We start from the raw sequence: 26121 nt of genomic DNA, 5'->3' as shown, positions 1-26121 counted from the left end.
AGAGCAACCCCAAATTATGGCATGCTTTGCACACAGCAGGAAGGAAAAGTGGACTAGCTATCATTATTTTACTGGACCATCTAAGCTGCCCTATGCTCAGGCAAAGCATTTTCCGGTTAGGCCTGTATTGCATATTGCAACTGACAAGATCTCTGCCAGAGGGTGTTTTGAATCACCTGCTGCCTGGTCCTTCTCGCTGGAGGACCTCAAGATTCAGTCTGGGATTGCAAAGGGTGTGTTCTGCAGTGCTGACAGCCTTCCAAACCCAGCAATGGGGAGAAACAGGATAGACAAGCCGGAGCAGCTCTGCATTGTGTGCTTGTGCAGTTGCTGTGTTTGCAGCCAGGTGCACGCAAGCAACTGCTACGGCAAATGTCAAGGAGACGTGCTAACATCCTGCTGATCTGCACCTAGAAGCCCTTCTCTGAGGAATCGGTAGTGCCGGGACTGTATCCACCGGTGGGTGTCTTGAGTCACGCATGTGAGAAAGGATGCGGAAGCAGGAGGAGAGCAAAACTTCCAGTGGATGAGCGGTCCTCCAGTGGGATCTGCTATGTCTCTCGACTGTATCAAAAAGCAACCATGGAAACCCGAAAATGGATGGGAAGGGAGAGCAAAGTGCTAGTGAATGTGGCCAAAGGATGGAGCAGTAGTGGGGAGAAAAGATTGGGATGCAAGCTGGGATGCCCTGAATTTAAGTTTTGCCTCTGTTTCTTGAGTAACCTTAAGCCAAGACCATCAGCAAGGGCAGGAAGAGCTGAGCACCTGCCTGGGGCTCCCACTGGCAAGCCCCCCTGGAGTTGCTCCACCTCTTCGCCCTGCTTGTCCACCTGCCTCTCGCTCTGGCCCAGACATTGGTGGCGGCAGTGGTGTCCAGGAAGAGGAGCAGGAGATACCCTGGCCTTGGTATTCAGCAGGGAAGCCACACAGGTGTGCTGTCCAGGATGAGAAAGTGTTCTGTGGAAAGGCCTAAGAAACTTACTTTCGCATAACCTTCATTGAGCTAAAGCCTCCTTGATCAAAAAAATACAGTAGATAAATCTTGACTGCAGAGAGAAGGGAGCGAGGCAATCCTGCACAGTGAGGCTAAAAGAGCACTCGATGCGCGAGAAAGTGTTAGCTGCATGACAACACTGTGCAGAGCACACATGAATGCAGAATCCGATGCGCATGGGCGTGACCTGATCCTAATTAGCAGTCATCCATGATTAATAGTGTCAACAGTTGCCTAATGAGAGCCGCTACTTCCTAGAGGAGAGCCAGGGTACAGCTTTGAGTGCTGGATCTGGGTTCTAGTCACTGAGTGAATGTGGGCCAGGCAAGATAAAATGGAGAGGAGAGAAACCTTGCTAAGCCCCCTTGGGTTCCTTGTAAAAGGGAAAAAGATTAATGCAATATAATAATAATTACAGACATGATTATAAATATTCTTAGAAAAATAATGGGACACCGCTAGAGCTGTTCTTCCTGGGAAGGACTGTGGAGCTGAGCCCTTATCTTTCCTACCTACCACAAGCCTTACAAAAGCACCTTCTCTTGAACCTTCAAGGGAAGCTTTGATTGGCACCCATGGGAGCTTTCCCAAAAACACAGCCATTGTGATGTTCTCATCCTCTGGGTTACGTTCATGTCCTGCTTTTCCTCTGAGGACTCCAGGGTGGCAAGCACGATTCTCTTCCTCGTTCGCACAATGCGAGAGCCTGGCTCTCCTGACTCCCAGCCCAGCACTTTAACTCCACAGTGCCCTGGTGCTCCAGGCTAATGTCTCAGCAAGTTTGGCCATGTGAGTGATAAAATCCAGCTCAGCAGATGTGCACTTCATGTCCCCTTTGATGCTTTTTTGCTGAAATACTGCAAGCTGCTACCTCTTTGCTGCAAAATATCTCAGGGGGTGGAAATGCCATAAAAATGGGGGCAGAATGGGCCCGGGGGGTTGTGCTGTTCCCTGGTGACCCACTCTTCTGAAGGAGCCTGCCCTTCCCAGAGGAGCAGCTGTTTTTCAATGTGCAAGGGCTTCCCTTTCACAGGCCTTGGGTTGTGAAAAACAGGACTGCTTTTCCCCATGGAAAATGATGCATGTCATTCGCTAAGCACTTGGGATCCTTACATAAATACTAAGTATGATGATAGTTTGTGCAATTGTTACCTATTGTGCTGAGAACAAACTTCAAAGAGCAGCATTTTGAAAAAGTTTCTGGAATACCAAGAACTGACATTCGTCCTTTGGTTCTTCTGTATGGCATCAGGCCTTGCAGGCTGCAGCGCCTTTCCTCAGCCTGCTCTCCGCCACGGGTTGTGGACTACAGCTTCCGGCATTTGTGGCCATTGTTCGTTCTTGCTGGGGCTGATGGGAGCTGTGGTCTGCCATGCCTCAAGGGTACCAAGTTAGGCTGCAGCAAACTCCATCGGACTCATAATGTAGCCTTGAAACTCGGCAGGCATCTGTAACTGAGAACAGCTCATGGCGCTGGTCTTTGAGGATAACGCTGAACATGAATTGCGGTCTTTGAGCATATACAGGATGCCCTTGTTTCAGTACTGCAGGGGTTCTGGCCTGCCTCAAATCAGGGCCGTCTGAACGCATGGGCCTGATGGGCCCTTGCCCGTGGGCCCCATACTAATCTGTGCATGTTAACCCTTGGAAAATGGGAAAACTTTCAACATTAACAGTAGTTGTAGTTGTCGTAGGGGCCCCAGTCCACTGCTTTGCCCGGGGCCCATCATGCTGTTAGGATGGCCCTGCCTCAAACCCCAGCATCCCGGCTTTAGCAAAGTATGCTGTCACTCGTGCTCTTCTAAGCCAGCCTTCTTGTTCAGGCTGGAGCGGCGACCGCATCAGCTCTGTTATCTTGGTGCCCCAGCAGAACCTGCTCATCCTGCACGGGTTACAATCTCAAAATGGCAAAAGGCAAAAACCTTGCCTTTATACATTTTATCTGAGCTTCTTTCTCTCCATGTCTCTCTTTCTTTGCTACCACACTGTTCACCTTATGAACTGGGGCAAAGAAAAGTCGTAAGGTGTCATAGGGTGGGGAAGCTCTGTGAAAACTGACTGCAAGTAGGAGCTTGTTTTGTTTCAGAGGTGACTTTAGGGAAATTATTTAGCTGTTGGTGAGAGCTGGCTGCAATTATGGAAGCTGAGCATTTCAGAATAGAAAAGCCCAGGTTCAGTCTCTGTTTGCTACTAGCTTCTGTCAGAAACATTGGAGAGCCAATAGGGTGGCAGGTGAAACCAGTGTTTGGGTTCAGGGTAAAGGAGCACCTTCTGTTCTTCTGCTGACATGTAATGCGAAGTCTTGCATTACCTCCTTATTTCTGTAACTTTCCAGTGCACTCTTCCCTCAACAGAGAATTCCCCAGGGCAGCTTAGAATACATTTATTTATTTCATGTCTATATCATCCAATAGCTGAAGCTCCCTGGGCCTTTCACAACAATTAAGCTACAAAACACTATGTAGATGTTTAAAAATGAAATGACAACCAAAATAAAGCATTTGAAAATATGAGATACATTTACACTGCAATTCTGTGCAATTTTAGGCTTAAAAGGGGCCTGCAATTCCCAGCATGTCCCAACTGGGAATTTTGAACATTTTCTGTCTCCTCAAATGCATGGGATTGCACCCTAGTGCTCAGGAAAGTGAGGTCTTCTCCTGATGCCCCACTGGGCAGCTCATCTGGAAGCGAGCTCCATGACAGAAAAGGCGTAGTAGATCTTTGCCTCACTTCTTCTGGTGGGGCCTGCCAGAGGAGGACCACTAAAGATGGTCCAGGTAGATGACAATTGCAGTCAGAACCAAATGTTAAAACACAGTTAAGCGGCGCAGCACACAAAATCTAGCATAGAACAGGCATAAAATATGACTGACTAAGCCTTAGATTTTGTTGTTTAAAAGGACACACTGTGTGAGTTGGTTTCTCACAGTTAATGGGTGATCATAACAGTGGAACACCTTAGTCATTTGAGTGGTCATCTCAGGCTCTTGTTCATCTGCAGTGTTGGAGCTTTGAATTAATCCCTAAGAAGATGGTTACAGAGCAGGCTTGGAAAGGTTGCAAGAGGTCCTGAACAGCAGGACCCAGTGGACCTGTTCGTACATAATGACAAAGCAGGGCTCAATTAACCCATAACTTGTTGCCTTATCCAGAATTCACCCATGGTTTGCCAGCCGAGCGAGCAAAGGATGGGTTTGGCTTCTGTCCCCTTTGCCCTCTTCTTTCCTGTATCCCAAATGTCTTTCTGGCATTGTAGCAGAGAAGCCGATTTTTTTTTTTTTTTTTTTTTTTTTTGGGGGGGGGAGTTTTTTTTTTTTTTTTTTTTTTTTTTTGGGTGGGATAGGAAAGTGAGCAACGCAGCTTTTGCCTGTTCTCTCTGTAGACTAGTGAAGCAGCCCATGAATAACGCTCAGTTCCCAGTTTGCATGTAACAGCCACCCATGGTTTACAACCCTACCACAAAACCTGTGTTCACTTGGTGGGTTGTTTGTGGCTAACAACACATAGATAGTTCTGGGTTTGCAGGCAATGACAGTCCACTATTCAACAACCCAAAGCACCAGCTGTCACAATGTGCAAAGCAGGCCAGTGTTAACACCTTGGGGTGCTAGACTGACTTTTAGTTGAGGCTAGTAGGGCATCCTGGGTGGTCAGATGCTTTTTGCATCCTCTGTTTGCATACTAATGAATAACTATCATGGAGACATGACGGGGGCAGAGAAGCCCTTCAGGAGCAAAGCATGGCTGAAGGTTTCAGATCTGGTCCAGGTTCTTTCTCAGGCACCTGAGAGTTCTGGGCAGTGCCAGGCTAGATGGACCCGTTGTGTGACTTGATAGAAGCTGGCTGCAGTAATCAGGCCTGCAGGGTTATCTCCTCAAAAGGAAGCTTTCTCTCTAAAGCTGCGCTGGAGTGCTGCAGGTGTGGGGCACGGAACAAAAGTGCTTTCTGCTGTGGGTTATACCCTAAACGCTCATGCTGTATTTTTCTCTTACATTTTAACTGAATGATGTTCTCAGGGGTTGTATCTTTTCTGTTAACAAGCTTCTTTAGGTATTAACACTGATAGAAAAGTGGGATATAAACTGTAATTCTGTAATGTCTGGATCTTCTCACAAATATATGCCCTGCTTCATAGCTACTTAGTTTTGAATAAAATGTGTCACATACATTCTGTCAGGGATCTTTGCAGAAAACTTCTGAGAAGGCTGATGCCATTATCTTCTTATTATCAGCCTCTGTCCTGAGGGTAGCAGTCAGCCTGGGGCCTCACAAATGTGAGTGGTGGGCTTCCTTTCCCAAGTAAGGCCAGGGTTTTCTTTACGTGCAGCCTGGAACTGTGGGTTTTTCATGGGTTGTTTTGCCATGCTACAAAGAGAGCAGGCAAGATTGTGTCTGGCTGGGAGCTGTCGTCCAACATGTGTGGCTGGAGGAGTCTGCTATGTGCAGACAACTCTGCAACTATTGGGGGATGATTGTCCATGTTTTGCATTGAATCCCCATTCATAGCTGGTTCTAAGGCAAAAGAGAAAAAGAAAAAACCTTGCTCACCATTTCCCTACAGTTGGTGCACAGAACTCTCAGAGCAATAACTTAATCAATGACTAATCCAGGGAACAGGCAAGGGAAGTAGAAATCCAATAAGCTCACAGAACAATGGCCTGATTTATCAAGCGTATTAAGCCCCTGAGTGGGTGTGCAGTGGAGGGATTCCACTCTGCTGTCATCTACAGCGTGGGCTTGCAGATGACTGAATCTTCCCGGAATACCTCCCTGCAGTTTAATCTGGAAGAGGTCTATTGGCACCTGTTTCAGCAATGAATAAAGCACCTATTTGCATATTTGTTTGACAGAGCTCATATGTGGAGCTCTCTGTCCAGTCTTATTTCTGCCACCTTTAAGGGGAAGGTTGACCAGGGGATGCATGGTCAGGCAAGGCATTCCATTTGAGTAACGAAAGGGAGAAGAAGCTGGCTGTAACTCCCATAATCCCCAGCCATTAGCCATGTTGACTGTGGCTGGTGGTTGTAGTCAAAAATATTTGGAGGCCGCCACTAGTCCCTTTGAACTTAAATGGGAGTGTAAGAGGAGATCTGCAGGTTGTTTGGGCTTCAGGTTGCACTTTGCTGGGTCGGAGAGACAAATAATGGGTGATCCGTCTCCCTGCTTTTTTGAACATCTTGATTCACCTGTGTCTAATACTTTGTCAGCTTCAGAGACTTCTGTGTATGATGTTTAAAAATGCTTTCTGCACTCCAGTATTTTAAAGGGATGTTGAGAAGGAATAACTAAGAGAAGAAACCATTCTCAGTATCTGTAGTTGAAAAAGACCTGGAGGTGAAGGCATGGGAAAGACTTCTGCCCCAGACCCTGGAGGAAAGCTGGACGCCGTGGTGTCTGCTGACCCTCTACTGCTGCGTCAGTTTCCAAGCACCTTGGCTGCAGTGCAGGCCTATGAACCACGAGGCTCTGCAGCTCCCTTGCAGGGCTCTGCAGGGCTTCTTCCTGGCCAAGGGATGAAAGGGAGAGAAGAGGCTGCCCTGTGCTTGGGTGACGACCATGCACTGCTAGTTCACTGGACCCCAACACATCATGGGCTCGAAAGGCCTTGGCTCTGCATAAGACAGTGTTGTATTTTCTAAACAGAACTCTGCTTGTATCCTTCCAGCTCCAGCAAGCAACCCTGTTTTGATGGCTTGGAAGTCTGGAAAGGTTGGCTGAGCCTCTAAGGCCGGAATGCACAACTGCCGGGCACCCATTTCGACCCCTTGCAGCTGCTTCACTGCAACAGTGGCCTAAAAGGCCCCGACCTCCGACTACAACTTTAAGAATAAGTTTGCTGAGATTGAGTGGCACATTGTTTTGGTGGAACGGTCTTGGTGGAGCAGGGCGTAGACTCCAGGTCAGGGGCGCTACATGTAGCCCACACACAGCCGGCTTCTTCAGTGCAGAAAAGAGAGCGCAGGATGAGCCCTGCAGGGTCAGACTGAAGGCCTTCCAGGTCCAGCATTCGGGGTGGACAGTGGCCAAGCAGGTGCCTCCATTGGAAGCTGGCAAGCAGGACGCCAGGAACTTGATGTGCCTGTTCCCCAGGAACTGCTGTCCTCTGATATTGGAGGAAGCACATAGCCATCCTGACTGGCAGGCAGCGATAGCCTTCGCCTCTTTTCTGGCAAGGCCCCGGGGCCCTCGTTGCTCATTCTTTTACAAGTGAGTTATTCCAGGAGCCCCTACCGCTGTCCTTGCCACCCGTGGCATTGGGCATGTGTGAAGAATTCTGGCTTTACTGTACAAATTTAGCTCATGTCTCTTCTGGTCCTCAACCTTCCCTTGCTTTCTTGCTGCGGAAATGGGTGTTCTTTTGCTAGGAACATGATTGACAGAACGGTGTCTACCTCCGTTCAGGTTCAAGGTGGATTCCCAGCAGTTTGTCTTAATTGCAGCTTTGTTTCAATCACAGACCACCAGCCTCTGTTCATGCTTCTCTTACATCTTGGCAGCCTCAAAGGAAACTCTTCCAAATGCACTTAACAAGCATCAACCGGCACTGCAGTTCCTTACTAGTCACGTGTGTTTACTGTTGGAAAAGAGGGAGGCCTCGTCTACCCACCTGTCTGCCTGATTCCTCAGCAGAGGCAGATCCAGGCCTGAGGGGGCCCTTGGCACAGTGTCTTCTAATCCATCCACATTCTGGGTTCACACAGCAGGTGCATTGCTTGGCTTCCATTCTGCATTTCCCACAGTGCCCCAGAGTGATGCTCCTTTGGGCACTCAGAACGCTGCAACAGATTGTCACTGTGGGGAAAGGCTCAGGTCACACATCAGCGCTGGTGGGGCCCAGCTCGGATACGTGGGTCGTGGCAGCTGCCAGGATATGCCCTATGTTGATGCCTTCCAGGCCCCGTTGGTGTCCAGCTGCGATGCAAGTACTTCTGATGGTCCATTCTGACCCACTTGGGTACGTCACGCACCGTCCAGTTGCTTGGCCATGTCTTCTTTGGTGGATTTTCTGCAGCAAGGAAAAAGGTGGAAGGAGTCATGGAAAGGGGGGGCAGCTACAAATAGATGACAGCAACGTCTTGACCCCACCCATGAATTTCCTGGAATGAAATGAGGTCATTGCATGGAAAAGCTGTACTTGAAATTGCCCAGCATCACAACCCGAACCTTCACTGAAGTGGGAAGAGGAGCTGAAGGAAGAATTCTTAGCTCCTTCCATCGGCTGTTTAATTTATAATCTAGCCACACTCATAACAAGTGCATGTGCATTAGGCCTCTGTTTTTAACTGCAGTGGCATTTTATAGTTGCTACTATAATATCTGAGTGTTCTATTTTTGAGGGTTTGGAGACTTGAACCTGCACCTTTTCAGGTACATATACAGGGAGAGAGATCATGTAAAGTTGCAGGTTGTTGTACATCAGCTCATACTATCTGTCCATCTTGCCCTGTATTGTCTCCTCCAGAGCTAAGCACCCTCCTTAAACTTTAAATGACTCCTGTATTCCCTGATCATTGGTGGTACTGGCTGGGGCTTATAGGACTTGTAGCCCAGAACATCTGGAACACCCCCGGCTGCCAACTCCAGGAATGTTCTCAGGGGCAGCTGCTCTTCCAGGTCTTAGGAGGAGATCTTTCACCTCAGTGGCTATGTGACCCTTGTTTCCAGCAATACCAGGGGTGGAATCGGGGGTCTTCAACGCACCATGCAGTGCTCTGCTTTGAGCTGCTCTTCTTAAAGAGTTTAGTCATGTCCATTACTTTTTTGTTATTTTTTATAAGATACAAATACAAAAACCAAAGCCATATAATAAAGAAAAAGACACACAATACACAAAATAAAATTTAAAAAACAGCAGTCACCCTTAGTGCACCCCTGCACAGGGACTGCCTAGTATATTTTTTCCTTCCGTTTTCCACTCTTTCCAAGATTCCCCTTTCTATCCAAAATTGCAGGACCTCCATTGGAGGTTTATTGCCCTCTCCTTTTATTAATACATGTTCAATAAACCTACTGCATATATTGTTAAAATCATTCTTCTTTACCCATGTGAGTTACTTTAAATGCATGGCATTAATGCTTGGCCTAGAGGGGAATAACAAAACTAAAGGCATGTTAGACAAAAAAAAGGTCTACAATTCCCAGCTTCCTGCAGATCACCGATCACCCTTAATGAGTGTGGATCACTTTCCTCATGGACTAGAATCTGACATTTAATGGCATGTTTGATTTTGAATGGCCTGAGGTGGCATCTGCTGTATTTTGTTTGTCTGTCTGGTGTAGTTGCATTAAGGCTCTTTTAGTATTGCTTTTGTTACCCACCTCTTTCCCCTCCTAGGAGGATCCCAAGATGGCTTAGTCCTCCTCCTCTCCATTTTATCCTCACAACAACCTTGTGAGGTAGGTTACCTTGAACGTGAGTGACTGGCCCAACATTGCCCAGTGAGCTCCATGACTGAGTAGGGACTAGAACCTGGATCTCCCAAATCCCAGCCCAGCTTTCTCCCCTCCACACCGCACGGTTTCTCTGCTTCAAATCCTGTTTTAAATTTTGTATTGAAACTTCACAGTGTTCTTATTGTATCTGGATTTTATATCTTTTTAGAGTATTGCATGAATTGTTGTGAACTGCCCAGAGAGCTTTAGCTATTTAGGGTATTGGGCAGTACAAAAATGAAGGCAATAAAAACACACAATTACTTCTGCTGCAGAACTAGCTACTCTCTAAACTGATGTTTCTTCTATACATTTTCAAGTTGTATATTTCTTATTTGTGTATGTCTGTGTGTTTTGTTTTCAGGTGATTATAAATAGCACAATCACACCTAATATGACCTTCACGAAAACATCACAGAAGTTTGGCCAGTGGGCGGATAGCCGAGCAAATACGGTGTTTGGTCTGGGCTTCTCTTCTGAACAGCAGCTAACAAAGGTAACTGACTCTGAATTTCTTATTTTCTTCCACAATAAACTCAGTGACTCAGCAGCATAAAGAGAAAGCTATTGTGGGAGTCTCTTTCCACACACACAAAATTATATGCCTGGAGATATGCCTTCCACTTTTTCTTGAGAGCAACTTGTCTTTGCACAGGTGATTAATCTCCCTTAATTAATGAGTGGGCCAGAGTTGGTGGGAGGTGTTAAACCTTTAAGCTAGAAAAGTATCTGTGACAGCTTTCAATTGCATGGGGTGGCCTACCTTTTTATCGCTGCCTTGGGACCACATGCGATGTGAATCTAAAAACAAGGCTACTGCTGAAAACAGCAGCTGCGCTCTACTCCGCATTTCCCCTTCCCTTCCCTTCCCTTCCCTTCCCTTCCCTTCCCTTCCCTTCCATGTGCTGCTTGTTCCCTTGCTTCTGCAGCCTGCGGTGGCAGCCAGGCCCCAAGGATGGGGAAGCGCGCAGCATCTCTGGGCAAGGACATGGGGAGGCCAAGCTGCCCGTCGAAGGTGGTGGAGCGGCGAGGCCTGCAGCGGTGGCTTTTGGCAGTGGTGGCCCCTGCAGGTAACCCTGCCCAAGGGGATGAGCCCTAGTGCTAACACTGGAAGTCACCACCAGCCCAAGCCTCCTTTGGGGTCCCTTTGTGTGAGCATCTGTGCTGCCCACTTGCATCCTTAGGGGAGCACAGCTAGACTCCAGGTTGTACTTGGCTACTAGGCTCTTTATGTACCAACCTCTGGGCTACTAGGGTGGTATATACATGCAAATAATAAAGAATAAGCAACAAGATGCAGGCAGCCAGGGCCCTGAAATGGTGTTAGCATAACCCACACAATGTGGCACGCCTCTGAGGAGCCTTGCTCTGTTCGCTTCCAAAGCACACAGTCTGGGTTTTGATGAAAACGGGGTTTGAAAAAGGTTAAGCATTCAGGATAAGGTACAGAATGGCAAGAGGCTGGTCACATTCTCCGCACTCAACAACAAGCTGGCAATCAGTTGCAGTCGGCAGGCAGAAAGGGAAAATACCGCCTCACCCAAGCCGTGTCCCTGGTCCCTCGAGGTCCCGCTTTGCCCATGGCACGTCCTCCTCCTCGGGTGACCTGCAGCTGGCTGCAAAAGGGAGGGCCCTCTCTCTCCCTCGGTCCTGGGTAAGATGGATTCAGCATGGACTGGCTGAGTGGGCCACTCTGGGTCAGCCTAGGCCGACCAGAGCAGCAGCCATGTATCAAAACTTCAGCTAGATTTTGAAAATCTTCTTTATACTGTGGTGCACTTTGAAAGCCTTGAGGTGACTGGCTCTGGTTTCAAAGCAGATATAAAAATGTATAGTTCCACTAGCTGTGAAGAAAAGGTTTGGTTAGCCGCTAAACATGATAACAAACCCCAAACTTGCATATTCCCGGCTCCCAAGCTCTTCTTTTGGATGATGAAGGGCTCACGAGCACGGGCTCAGGGGTGACCAGGGGCTTCCCCAAGCTTTCTGGCTGAGCAGAAGGGCCTTTGCCCGACGCCTGAAAGACCACAGGGATGGCGCTGGCAAGCTGTGCACGGCCCCCCTCCCTGCGTGGCGCCCATTTCACCCAGCAGGGCCCTGAGGAAGATGCTGAGGCCTGGGTGGTCCCTAAGAGAGAAGGGGCTCTTCCAGGCAGCCTGACCCCAGGCCTTTAACGGTGAGGACCTGCCCTGGACAGGAACCAGCAGCCAGTGCAGCCTGTGAGCCAGAGGCATAATGGGGGCAAACAGCCCATTTTCAAGATTGTTCTTGTTCTTAAGGGCAGGCCCCCTGTGTGGCCCGTGGCAGCCCACGAGGGGCTCGAGCAGAGCACGGGCCTGGCTGATGCAAGGAGCATCAGCTAGTGCAAAACGCTTCCTTGCGGCTCTGCGGAAGGGAGGAAGGGAAGCGATGAGCGCAGGAGCAGTTCGGCTCATCCCCCTGAAAATCAACCGGGAGTGTCGACCGGTAGTTCCAAGGGCCTGGACAAACTCACTTGGGACCCCATTCCAACTTTCTGGCCACGTCCCCTGTCCTGTCCCTCCCCCCCTTTCCTCCGATCATCTCCTGCCTTTCTTTCCCCCTTTTAAAATACTGAAACGGCCCCGCTGAGGTTTAGTTGCTGGCAGTAAGAACTTTAAGATAAAATATTATATTTTTGTCCCGACTCCACCCACCCCTCAGAGGGATTCTCTGAAATTGAATTTGCCTCCAGCTGAATGAGGTTCTCACCCTGCAGTAAAGCATGTTGTCTTTTGTTTCCGAACAAATTTTCCATGGTAAGAAAAGAAGCAGCAGCAGTGAGGAAGCATGGGAGGATTACATCAGGGCCCTCCCAGGCCCTGGTAAAATTCCATGAACGAGGCCGAGCAGTCGCCTCTGAAAAGCCTTCTCTGGAAGCAGTCTGCATGCTGTAGAAAATTTATTACTTTCCCTGGCTCCCTGCTAGAGAACTTCATAAAACAGCAGTAACTGGTAATGAATGACAAGCACTTGGCACAATATGCTCTCTGTTTGTTGAAGCAGCCCTCTTGCCAGGCCAACGGAGTGTTTTCTGCTTCTAAAGGGGGCCCTTATCTGGCCACATAGCTGTCGTTTTTTCAAGGCACCAACCTCTTGAACTTTCCACCCTTGAACATTCCAAAAGTTCCTGGCCAGTCTTGTGCTTCTAACCTTGAAGGCCAGGAGATCTTAGATGCAGGAACAAGGAACAAGCAGCAATTAACTGGCTGCATTGGACAGCTGAATGCAAAGATGGTGCACACCTGGTTCTTGATACTCTCCATGTGAAATAGGTATGATTTTCATGAAGCAGCAGCTGTTGAAATATTGGTTATGGTGACAGAGGAGTGTAGGAGCCTGGCTGATGTGAGGTCAGCCCATGGGTGCATCTGGTCCAGTATTGCTGAGACTGCCCAGCCATGGCTCTGCAGGGCTCCAGGGTTTCCAGCCCTTTGTGTAAGTCAGGAATTGAAGTGGAAACTTCTGTATGCAAAACTTGTGCTGTGCCGCAGAGCTATAACCTTTCCCAGCACTCTGTCACAACGCCAGTTAATGCAACCAGTGCAAATTGCAATCGATGCTTTAGCCTTTGTGTTCAGATATTCAGCATGCTTGTTCACATTGCCTTGTTTGTAACCCACAGTGCTGTGGGAAGTATTCAGACTTCTGGGATCACTTTTGTTTTTTTACTAGTACCCTGAGACTCACCATGCGGAGCCAGCTGCAGAAGGCCTGTAGTTAGAACTAGCGGATCCTGAGCACAAGGATTTGTGCTGAGTTCCTGGACGAGAGTGAATTCACATACTTCCATCTATTGTCACCTGGCCAAGCTGTCTTGATTTCAGCAGTGTAATTTGGAGGATCGTGCCTTGTATTAAGCAATTGAGAGTCAGATCCTTTCTGATCTACTACAAATTACCCAGAAATCCACCTTTCCTACCAGTTAGGTAGGTTGGTAGTCGCATCCCATATTGCAGAAGAGGAGAAGTGGTTGAGACTGGTTTGCACAGGTTGCAGAGGAGGGATTCAGCTTGGAGGATGCTAGATTTGTAGCTCAAACCTCATAGTTCAGTTGCTAAAATGCACGCGCCATGTGTGTGTCCTGAGAGAGCGATGCTGTTGACATTTGTTTATGATCAGGGGACTGCTATAGGGTCAGTGATGGCGTGCCAGCTTTCCAATTTCAGTCACTGCCATCTTCGCTAGAACGCAGTCCTGTGGATGTCGAGAAGAAACAGGCCCTGACGCCAGCCGCCTGGCTGGGTCATGCGGGGAGCTGCAGGCCCCTTTCCCTGTCTCATATGCATGGGATTGCAGCTTTGGGAAGACAGGTGAGGGGACAAGGATTTCTACTGTTGGGTTTGTCACGAGATGCAGCTGGGGATGGCTCCCCCCCCCAGAAGTCCTTCCCCCTCGTATCTTGGAGCAGTCCTTGGGCTGCCTGGAGGCACCACGGAAGTTTCCTCCCACTCACCAGCAGTAGAACCAAGGGGCCTGTGGGGCCATATTGTGTGGTATGTGTGTGGGGAGATCTTGGCAGCTGCCCTGTGGCAAGTGAAGCAGGAGGCCGACCTCTGAGATCTTCCCCTCTAGGAAGCTGCCTTTGTCCATTGTCCATTGCAGGCCAGCTTCAGGTTTTGGGCCCCACTTCTCTTTGGAAGAACGCTGGCAGACTTGCCTGATCTGGCAGGACCCAGGTGGGTGGAGATCACCGCTTAATTCCAGCGGTTCCTTGAGGTGATGTAACATCTGGAGAATGGCTGGGAAAGAAGTGGCAGCTTGACGTATCTGCCAGGTATGCTCCAAGTTCCTGGCTGTGCGGAGTGAGGGGAACTGAGGGAATCCCAAGGCAGATGCTGCTAGAGAGCCTTGGCCGCTACCCAAGGATGCTCAGATGGTCCATATTGTGCCAGCCCTCGTCCATATTGGCTGCTCCGTAGATGATCGTTGACCCGATGTGGATAGCAGGTCTGCAGCTGCTCTGGCAAAGGCATTTCTTATCTTCTGGTACCTGATCCTGATGAGCCCAGATGCTGTTGATTAAATTTAGCCATGTCAAGCAGATGTTCTGCCACTGGATGCCTGACTTGCTGTCAGGCAGGGCTTTGACCCGCCCTCTTCAGCATTTCGGCCAAGCAGCTGAATCTTGCTCAGGGACTGATATAGTCCCAGAGAATTCGTGCCATGTGAAGATCCCTCTCCCTGAATCACACACCTGCTCCAGTACGCATGTATTTATTTAAAACTCTTCTATGCCGCCCCCATTGCAACAAAGCCTCGGGGCGGCTCACAACATAAATAAAACATAAAAATATAACAATTACACCATTAAATTAAAAACCCCGGTGACATCAAAAAAACATTTAGGATAGCCTGCGGTTTTCTTTGGAGCCCCAGCTCTTTGTCCCTCCTTCATGTGCGGTGGCACCAAAATGGTACTCCTCCCGTCCTTCCCGCGGGAATTATCCTTTCATGCTCACTGTTTAGGATGCATTTTTAGAGGGCATTCAAGACTCTCCTCATGCTGAAAGGACGCTCTTTTTGTCTCTTGCGTGTGTTTCTTCCACTGCTTAACAGGCCATATGTTCATTTCTGCTTCTGCCTGTGATGTTTTTCACTTCATTTGTTGCTTGCAAGATGTACTTGGATTCTAAACTTATGAGCCACTTTTCAAAAATATGTTTTCAATCTGGGGCAGGATATAAACAGAAAGCTCACAAAGGAATCCATGGTTCTTCCCTTTCCTGCATAATTCTGGGCACTTTAGTCCAGAAGTGGGCAGAGAGATTTTCTGTGCTTTAGTGTTTGTTCTGGTTGCCTGTTTTGCTGCTGACTGAAATCCACGTTAAACATTTTTAATGCTTTCCAGAGAAGCAAAGCTGGTCTTTGCCACCTGTTGCGTAGATCCTGCAACAGTCATTTCCCTGGTACTGTGCTGGCTGTTTACCAACAAGTTCAGCCTGAAATGTAACATTCTTTCAACCTATGTTTTGAATAATCTGTTGTTCCCTGGCCTGGAGTAACAGTTTTGCCCTTGCCTGAGAGCAGAGCAGGCTTTCCCCACCTCCCAACCGGTTTCGTGTGAATTGCAGGTATGAAAGTCCCCACCCAATTCTTTTCTGCAGCACGCACCCCTTTTTTCCTTGAACAAAGTAGGTAAAATCCGAAAGGGGTTCTTTTTCCTTTCAAAAGCTGTAATAAAGCAATGTTGAGAAACAGTGCTAAGTGGATCCTGGAGCGTTTCCAAGTACGTTTTATTTTGTGCTAGGTTGCTTCTCAGTTTGGTGTTCCTGAGCTGTTTGCACTGCATTATCCTACCCTGTCTTGTCTGGTCTCCACTGGAATCAAAGGAGGCCTTCTCCTTTACCTGCCCCACAGCCATCCCCAGTGGGGATGGGATTTTGGGGAACCCTGGAGGGTGGGGAGCCTTCACCCGTCCCTCACAGAGGCCTGTGGCCCTGAGCCCAATTGCAGCTTCACAGGAGTGAGGAAAAATAGCAGGATCAACTATGCTGCACTTTTGCTGCTATGCTGCCATGGAGTTTTTGGCCCTTTTTGGCAATTTGCGGGTGGCAAGAGCCTCTTAGTGAAATCCTCTCATTATTTATCCTCTCATTACTGGGAAAAACTCTTTCCACTCGGATATTGAAGGATAGTCTCTCTAGGTCCGAAGCATGTTAACAACTGTTGGCCTGCAGCCTGCCACCCCCTTCTTGGGCAAGGTGCTCGAGCGATGGTGCCTGGACAGCTCCGGGCACGCTTGCAGGAGACAGACCATCTTGATCCATGCTAGCCTGGATTTAGGCCTGGATATGGGACAGAGACTGCCTTGGGATGACCTTTGCTGGGAGAGAGATGGGGGAAGCATGTCCCCGCTAGTTCTCCTGGGCCTCTCAGCAGCTTTCGATACTGCTGAATAGCGAGCCTCAGTGCCAAGATCTGTAAAGCACTTACCAAAAATGTTGAGTTTGGACGGAAGGGGAAAACTCAGTTTGCGTTTAGTAAGTGCAGCATGGGCAGGAAAGAATTAGTCTAGGAATTTGGGAGCCTAAGCACTGCTGGTTTAAGATTTATCTGTGGTAATATATTATTTTGCATTTGTTGACAAGTGTGTGTCCTTAACATAATGCCTATTTTCTAGGTTGTCCATAGTTAGCTCGGCACCCTCCAGCTGTGTTAACTAAAACTCCCATCATCCCCAGCTAGCAAGTTCCATGACCTGCAGGTCTGCAGTGTACCAGATTGGGGAAGGCTAGGCTGTGGTCTGCTGTATGGCAGGCCAGTGGTACTGACGCAGAAATTTGCATCCGTGTCGTGCCCTAACTCCCAAAATAAAAGTTCAATGTGTGATAGCAACCGATCCATTATCTTAATGCCATCTGAGGCCATAGGTTAGTATAAGGCTGACAAACAAATTACATTCATGGCCAGTTGCAGGAATTTATTCGGTCTTTTCCTCCACAGAAACGTGTTCTCAAATGAATATTTGTCATTATCTGGCTTTCAGGCTGCCTCATGACAGCCATTTTCCTTTGATTAAATGGATGTTTTGATAGAGAAATTAAGAGTAAACCCTACAGAGAGGGAAGAGTCAGATTGGTGAATATGCCCACTTACCTGAAATAGCAATTTTCCCATTTTCCCCATTTACCTGTATTTTTCTCCCCCTGCTGCCTCTAGGGCTAATTGCCTCTAATTGGGCTGGGGACGATTTAGATCAGGAAGTGGCCAGAGAGTGGAGCACGGTTAGCATTTCATAATTGATCAGAGGTGCAGCTTCCTAAAAGCGTTAATTTTAATACTCATCGATTTCCTTCACGCTGTTTGGTTCCATCCTTTTAACATTCAGCTTTTCATCATGAAGCATTTATTTTGTGCTCAACATTCCCTGTTGGCAGTTGTTTATAGGCAATGGTCTTACTCTCCACTTTTGCTTCTCTTTCTCTACAAGATTTTTTTCCCCGTAAGCAGGGAATATTCTATATTATCAGTGAATTCTAAAGAAAACACTCTTTTAACTTGTGAATTTGCACTATTCCGCTCCTCTACAGTGCTACCTAAAGGTTATGTCATGGAAAAGCAGGAAAGGCGATGTTTTACACAAAATCTTGCCACTATGTCTGAACCCAGAACTGTGGGTTATTCATTAACTGAAAAATAAATTGGAGTAAGCTATTTTGGGGGGCTGCACTAATGTAGCTTTTTCTATGTGTGCCTGCTTAGTTTGCTGAGAAATTTCAGGAGGTGAAAGAAGCTGCCAGACTAGCCAGAGACCGATCACAAGAAAAAATTGAAACTTCCAGTAACCATTCCCAGGTAAGTTATTGATTTGCAATCAATCCAAGGAGAAGGGATGACAGATTTGAAAAGGAGATTTCTAAAGAAAAGAGCCATTTGCAAAACAAGTGTTTAAACACTTTTGAAATGCTATCAAAGCCCAACTACACTTTTATTGTTAGCAAATAAAGAGTAATTTAATAGGAGTTATTTTTCTATGCTTGTTATGCTTTCTCATTGCCTTTGGAGAGGCTCCACTTGCGCAGAACAGCAAACGGATGCACACGGCCTGCTTGCCCAATCCAGTTTGTTTCATGCGACATTCAAACCCAGAATTTTGGCCTGTTGCCCCCACGCTTGATCCTGGCTGTTTTGGGAGCAAGAAGCTGGGATCCCAGGCTCAGATGACACACAGAGTGAGCCATTTCTAATTTGTTTACCAGTTCATGTGAGCAGGAGAAGCCAAGCAGAAGCAAACGGGGCCTATCTGTGTTTTCATATCTCATTCACAGTAAGCCAAAATTTGTCAGCAATCCTGGGCTATCATCCTGTGCAAACATGGCTGGGGACTATTTACTTGTGTAATACTTTGTTCATTAAACAGAAGACAAGTATATGCAGCTTATTTATTTATAATTATCGACAGCAGACCGCGTTGTAAAACTGCTTCCTAACTATACCATTCCTGACCGTAGGTAGGGGATCATACAAGGGGGGACCCAAAAAACCCACAGGAATTTATTTATAAAAATTATGTATTATTTTTACGTGTTCAAACTTCAGTCACCTTCAAAGTACTCTCCATTTGATGCAATGCACCTTTCCAGACTGTTTTCCACTGTTCATACAGGTTTTGAACTTGTTGAGTTTGATGCCTTTTAGTGCTTCTGCCATTTTTTGTTTCACCTCTTTCAAATTGGCAAAACATTTCCCTTTGAGGACTTTTTTCATCCGGGGAAACAAAAAATAGTCACACAGGGTGAGATCAAGTGAATAGGGAGGGTGGGACACAAGGGTTGTTGTTTGTGTAAATCAGCCATCATGAGATAGGCAGCCATGTTGAAAGAGTTTCCAAAAATATCTCGTTGAAGCCAAAGACCACCTCCCACAGCAACCCAGCTGGGTTCACTGATGCACAGGGGTTCTTAGCGCATTCACCTCGCAGGCGAAGCCTGTGCGACCAGGGGCCCACCCTCCAGAAGGCAATTCCTGGCTTTTTGGCTCTACCCTCATATATTTGAATGTTAAATCCTTAAGGCACATGCTCACCCCGCCTTGCAGGACATGTAGCTTTCCTTAGAGAACAGTTCTAGCCTAGGCTTCTCCTGATCCTGGCATTTGTGTGCAGGGCCACATTTACAGCAACTTTCCCCATCCTCTGATATTCAAAGCTGAAGTAACACAGGCCAAGAACCTTTTGGCAAGAGAGCAGTATGTATAGACATGCCTTCTGGATCGTGCGCATGGTAATCTTCTGTAGACGGCAGTCTTTTGCTGGGTCACCTGGATAATTGAGGGCGAGCACCTTTGCTGTGCTGCAGCATATGGAGGTGGGCTTGTCCTGACCAATCTGTTGCTCTGCGGAATGTGCCCCACAGGAATCGGGGCGGGAGACCCCCTGCTCTACTCGGGCATCCAGTGTGAACGGCACAGACGACGAGAAGGCTTCACACGGTGGTCCCTCGGATGCACAGCTCCGAACAGAGAACGACAAACTGAAGCTCGCCCTAGCACAAAGGTGAAGCCGCTTTTGCGACCGCATGGTTGTTGCACGAACACGCACAAATGGACTCGCAACGAGGCACGACACTTCTGTCCCAGTTCATGATTGCTTTTTCCGCAGGCCCCATTCCATGCCCCCTCACGCACTGCCAGTTCTCAGCCAGCATCAGTGAGCGGGCTGCAGTGTTTTGGGGGGACCAGGCCTGCACCATGGCTTCCTGAAGGGTTTTTTGTGCTTCTGCCCACCTCAGGTGTTTCCCTGAGCCAGTGGCTCTTCCTTCTTGTGGTGCTGTACTAGCTGCCTACGCAACAGTTCAGGCTACTGTACCGTTGGAAAGAGAGAGAAGGGGGATTTGGTGTTTGCCTGTGGCAGGTGCTTCTAATCTTGCATTCCAGTATTCCTACACCAGGATGCCTGTGCTCTTTGCCACAGTGGAAGGTTCTCATCCCATGTTGGGTAGCAAGAAGCAGGCAAGAGCAAATCCTGCCCCCAAGATTAGTTGGTGCCATGCTCTGTATAAAACAAGCAAACCACAACACCCAGTGAATTTTAATTTCAAATTATGCTCTAAAGCAAATGCCTTTCAACTGGGATGCCAATAAAAGCAGCTGCCTCTTCCACGTTCCCTTCAAGCATGTCCGTGTAGTTAGCAGAGCCCTGAGGAAGTGCTGTTTGAATTGTTTACCATTCCTTTTTGTTTTTAAAAATATGCTGATGTTCAACATCTGGCAGACTCAGAAGCTTTGTTTTCATATCAGACCTACACAAGGGCAGATGATTTATTCATTCATTTGGGATCTTTTCCTATCACTTTTTCAACAAAAAGTTTTTGAAATGCTCCAGGGCAGCTAACAGATTTGTTTGCATGGAGTTCTGCTGGCTGGCTGTGCATGGGGAGGCAGAGGGGGCGGGGGGATTGCTTTTCTGCCCTGCCTTTTCCTCTTGCTGCTTCGGCAGTTCTCTTCCAGTCTGGAGTATCTCCCAGAAGCAACTTGGTGAGGGAGGTTAGGCTGAGAGTCCCTGGCTGGCCCAAAGACACCCAGTGAGCTTCATGGCTGAGGGGAAGCAAAGCCCTTCAGATCCCCAGGCCAACCCTCTAAGCACGACGCCACACGCTTATTCTGGATAACAACAAACAGTGTTTATTGAAGAAACGATGAAGCAGAAATTCACAGTGGACTGAAGTCCGGACAGAGTGGGATTGCACCTCCTAATCTCCTAAATTCATTTCCCTCAGGTAATCCCCTCCACCCTTCCAGTGGTCAGCAGGCGAATTCCCAGCTGCCGCCCCCACTGTTCTTCCACGTTCCCTTCAGCTCCCGCACCCACAGTATTCCTAGCACCCACACAATCTCCTCTTCCCCAAGACAAATCCTAAGCACGGCTCACGGACGGCATCCGGCATCTGCTACAGCCTCCACAGGACTCTTATTCTGCCTCAGAACAAATGAGCGTCCCTCCCACAACCTCTGCCTGAGGGCTGCCGTGGTTTCCTTAACTGCTTATTTACAGCAGGGGTGGCACTACGTGGCCCGTGGGCCTCCGCTAGCACCACCTGCAATTCAGGAACCCCCCAATTTAAAAGAAGCATTTTGGGGGTAGGACAGTAGAAGCTATTACAGAGGGTTCAACTTTGCTATATTTTGACCCTTTTGATGGCTCATTTGAGCTCCAGATGCTATTTTGTTGTTGCTTTTAAATTACCCTCCTCCCATTTTCGACAGCTGGAGGGGAGGGGAGGGGAGGCAAAGATGGTCCCTGGACTTCCCAGAGTTGCCCACCCTGGTCCACAGCATTTCTACCCCCAGAGCTGTTTGCAAAGATGAGTGGATTCTGACTGTCATGTCCGTGGCAGTGGAACAAAGGGAAGCGCTGCCCTGGACCCCCCTCCATGCATGTGTGTGCACGCACACACACTCCAACAAATCCAGGAGCAGAATGCAATAGCTCCTTGGCCAGAAGGATGGGGCTGCTTTTCCCACCGTTCTTCCCACTGCTTTGTAGCTGGTGAAGGACTGTGGGTTTGAATGCCGCTCTGTGAAAGAGGGAAGGAAAAGGGCCGTGTGTCACTGGCCACACTGGGCTCCTTTTCCTGCCATGCTGGTGCTCCGTATGCAGGGAGTTGGTTATATCGGGGAACATTCCAACAGGTGGTTCCTCCATGTGCAGGAAGAAGTGGCTTCGCCCACTGAATGCTTTTTCCCAGTATGTGGCATGGAGCAAGGTGGTTCTGTACTAGTTGTGTGTCCAGTTTTTGCCAGCCCAGAAGGCAAGCTGCCCTTGGCAGTCAAACTAAATGAACAAATCCAAAACGTGCCTCATGGATGGCATTTGACAGTTGTCTACAGCCTCAGCAGGACTAGCTGGCCTGTTGTTACACACAAGTAGATTTCTAAAGAAAACTAGGTAATGCTTTCGTGTGCTGGTACATGAAAGCATTACCATCTTAGATGGAGAGTCAGTATGGTGTGAAGGTTAAAATTTTGGACTGGGGACCCAGCAGATCCAGATTTTATTCTCCACTTGGCCATGAAGCTCACTGGGAGAATTTTGGCCAGTCACAAACTCTCAGCCCAACCAAAAACCCAATAGTGTTCTTGTTGTTGTGAGGATAGAAACATAGAAACAGAGCAAGTCAGAAGGGACCTCCCGGGCCATCTAGTCTGACCTCTGGCACCAGGTGGCTCTGCTCACGACATGCCCACCATGTGCACGTCCAGCCTGTCCTTGAACACCCGCACCGGTGGGGCCTCAAGTTGGCCCTCTTGAAGTCCCAGCTTCTAGTGCTTGCCCTGCTGCACGTTGCCAGTCCCCTGATCTTAGAGCAAAGGATGGAGGATAAAAATGGAGCTGTGTAAGCCCCAAGAGGAAAAAAGACAAGATATAAATCCAACATAACAAAAAGAGGTTCATTTACATGGGTTTATTTTTGCTAAGAAACAAATCCTGTCACCATGTCACTATTTAAAACTGATTGAAGACCTTCTACTGTATAAGGCAGTGGTGGTGGACCTATGGCACGTGTGCCATAGCATCACTCCAGCAGCCGAGCATCAGATAACAGCGCACAGAGGGGCCATGCGCATGCTCCGAAAGGAGTAGTGGTGCCAGACAATGAAGTCACAAGCCACGACTTGTCCAAACTTTCGCATGGCTGGTCAGTGCACTGCCAAGGATATACTGTATGTATATTTGCTTGGACAGGCTGTGATTTGTTTTCTCTAAACTAAAACCTCAGTTTTCAGGTTTTATTGTAGTGTTGGCACTTTGCAATAAATACGTGGATTTTGGATTGCAGTTTGGGCACTTGGTTTCTAAAAGTTTCACTATCACTGGTTTAGGGTTAGAAAAACAAAGTGTTCTGGCATGATTTTGATGCTTGGAATATGCTCACAATGGGCAGAAATGATGAGCAGTGCAGAAAAATCTACTCAAGGAAGGCTTTTTCAACATCGTCCTCTTTTCAATGGAACTTTGGCTCTATAAAAGGTTAGGGGTGTGCACCAGGGCAGGGTTAGGGTTAGAAAAACGAGGTCTCCTGACATGGTTTTGATGGTTGGAATGCATTTAGAAGGGGCAGAAATGATGAGCAGTGCAGAAAAAGCTGCTCAAGGAAGGCTTTTTCAACATCGTCCTCTTTTCAATGGAACTTTCCCCCTATATTAGGTTGAAATTTTTTATTTAAATATTAGGGTTAGGGGAGTGCACCAGGGTAGGGTTCGGCCAGTGGTGGTGGACCTATGGCATGCATGCTATAGCGGGCACATAGATCCTTCTTTGTTGGCGCACGAGTCAAGTCACCCCAGCATTGCCCTGGCCGCCTAGCATCGGATAGCAGCGCACATCAGGGCCATGCGCGAGCTTGGAAAGGAGTAGCAGCACCAGTTGATTATGTCACAAGCCGCAACTCATTAGGCACAACTCGTCCGAGCTTTCGCATGGCCAGTCCTTGTGCTGCCGAGGATATATATATACTTGGACTGACTGTGAGGTGTTTTTCCTAAACTAAAACCTCACCTTTCAGATTTTATTGTAACGTTGGCACTTTGCGATAAATAAGTGGGTCTTGGGTTGCAGTTTGGGCACTCAGTCTCTAAAAGTTTCACCATCACTGCTATAAGGCATCTTTTTCCTTCTGGAAGCATTTAAAGCAATGCAGATATTGTTCAAAACACTAATAGATAATAAAAAAAATTAACCTTCAGTCTCCCAAGAGAGAGGCTTCGTACTCAAAAACAGGAGAATAAAGCCCAAGCCTTCTTCCTGCATGCTCCAGCCATGGAAACTCACCATGATCCCTCTACAGCTCTGGCTCAAATATTTGAAATTGCAAGCCGGAACTAACCTTCTTTAAAAACTGAAAATTGTAAGCTCGGGTTGTCATGACCTATCCAAAAAATGACAAATACAACAACACACACATCCTTCAAGCTGTTGCAGTAGGTGGTCCATGGCATAAGCAGGAAGCATTTTCCGCTGTGGTTCTCCAGTGTCTGCCAGTTCCTCTCTCCAGCTGCAGCCCCACTGCTGTAATGCTGTTCTCAAAGGGGTCTCATGGGCCCCTGGAGAGGTTTTGGAGAAAGGGATCATTGGAAGGAGGAGGCGCACAATCGGAACGGTGCCTGCAGAGCAAAATGCCAGCTCCAGAGCCAGTGTTTTGGAAATTCACAGGACTGCAATTTGTAGCAATGGCAAAACCAGGCCATGAAGGAGTTTTAAAGACCCAGCAGGGTGTATGTACAGGTAATTTATGCCTTAGAAGACCTTGGGTGGTCTAGAGCCTGTACTCCATTTCTTGGCAAACTGCTTAATCCACTTTTGTTAATCAGGATTATACATTTTAAGAGCCAGTCCCCACATCCAGTTCAGTCAGTGCAACAGTGGACAACATCTGGCCTTCCAGATGTTTCTGGACTGCAGCATGCATCAGCCTGCATAGCCAGTAATAAGGAATAAGGAGAGTTGCATTTTAACTACCTCTGGAAGCCAGATGTTGCCCATACCCTGGATTTAATTATTTTGATACAGTTGAAGAATTCTGGTTCTACACTGCAAAATTTGGTATTGTCTCTCTTACTAGGTGTACAGAAAAATGACACTAGTGCTGAGAAATCTCAAAGTCACTTGTGATCTTTTTTCCCCTTCAAGTTCCTCCAATGTAAAGAAATGGGAAACAGAATTGCAGTCACTTAGGGAAAGCAACGCCAGACTGACTTCTGCACTCCAGGAATCTGCGGCTAGCATAGAGCACTGGAAAAAGCAGTTTTCCATTTGCAAAGAAGAGAACGATCAGCTCAGGAGTAAGGTACTGAATGTAACAACTTGATGCATCAGTTTATGTCCTTGCTATTCGAATTTTTTATTAGAAAAAGAACATACATGTGGGGTATTTCCTGATTCCCACCGGGAGTCTGATGGGAAGTAGGTGGTAACTGTTCTTAGACCTGTTCATCTTTTTTTCAAAGTCACCAATTGTCTTTCTGGGAAAATGCAGCAGTTCTTCCAGATAATTCACCTAAACATGGGTTGTAACTGCTGCATATGGATTGTGGTTGCACACATATTGCCAGTTTTACCAAACCATGGTTAACATGGCTGGAACTCTACGACTCAACAACTCTCGCTTGGTTGTCGTATTGTGTGAACTGAGCCAGTAGCCCAATATCCTCCCTTGCTTAAAAAAGGAAAACATCATTTGGATAATAGATATTCACAGTGGCCTTCGACTCTACCCTTAGAAGTGACCTATATTATAAAGTTGACTTCTCCGAAGAAGAAAAATGTTCCCATAATGTGACAAAAGATTCACTATAGTGAGATGAATGTCCTTTTCTGCTTGCAACTTCATTCACTTTGGTGCTCTTCTGCTCCAGTCACCTTTCTGCTGTGTTTTTGCTTTCTGTTGCAAAGCATAAACAACTATAATAAAGGATGGATGTGGGAGAAAAAGGACCAAAAGAGAATGGGTAGAATTGAAATCGCCTAATGCGACACACACACGCACACACACTCTTTCTGCGTGCAAGAAACCTGAACTATTTTACACCCAGTAACATCCTGTCTACAGATGTTTTGTTTTGGTTTTGCAAACTTGAATATTCAGTGTGCTGCTAATACAGAACTGGTAGGTTAAAATGTCCATTGTCCCATTCACCCAACTGTTCAAGTAGAGGACCTTTGATATGTTACGTTCTTGTTTGCATGCATTCTATGCAATGAATTAGAGGCATCCAAGGCTGTTTGCTATTTTCCTTTAAAAGTTACAAACCCCAAAATAACAGAAGAGCACCCTTGACCCGGGCTGCTTCTCTCCTCTTTGCATTGCAAAGTCAATCTAAGTTGACTGTCCCTGGATCAGCCTGAGATTATTGCCATTTCATCCCACTGTTTTTCTCTGGTGAGGAACCCAAGGCGGCTCTCGCAGTCTTCCTCCTCTTTTTATCCACACAACACCACCTGTGAAGTAGGCCAGACTGCGAGTCCTTGGCGGTCCTGAAGTCGCCCAGTGAGCCTTGTGGCCGAGTGGGGACTAGGAAAGGGGTCTCCCAACTCCCGGCCTGACACCCTCGCCATGCGTCCTTGTGGCCTCATGCGTCTTTGTGGCTGCATCATGCGCTTCTGTAGCAGCGTGGGGACCGCTTGGCCATGGCTTCTTCCCACACCGCTTCACTGATGCTTGGATGTAGAAAC

At 47.6% G+C, this 26121-nt stretch overlaps 1 protein-coding gene across 2 annotated transcripts in view; it reads left to right on the top strand.

Annotated features, from left to right (window-relative positions):
- HOMER2 (homer scaffold protein 2) overlaps positions 1–26121 on the top strand; it is an 85184-nt gene that overhangs the window by 43083 nt on the left and 15980 nt on the right. For both annotated transcript variants that reach the window (XM_044438845.1, XM_044438844.1), the window contains 4 exons: positions 9796–9927; positions 17655–17747; positions 19307–19446; positions 24580–24736. In XM_044438845.1, the coding sequence (XP_044294780.1) occupies positions 9796–9927; positions 17655–17747; positions 19307–19446; positions 24580–24736 (522 nt within the window). The remainder of the gene's footprint in view (positions 1–9795; positions 9928–17654; positions 17748–19306; positions 19447–24579; positions 24737–26121) is intronic.

The sequence above is a fragment of the Varanus komodoensis genome, unplaced genomic scaffold (assembly GCF_004798865.1).
Source record: "Varanus komodoensis strain SLA01 unplaced genomic scaffold, ASM479886v1 scaffold33, whole genome shotgun sequence".
Classification (NCBI taxonomy): domain Eukaryota; kingdom Metazoa; phylum Chordata; class Lepidosauria; order Squamata; family Varanidae; genus Varanus; species Varanus komodoensis.
This window is presented reverse-complemented; position numbering and strand designations above follow the sequence as displayed.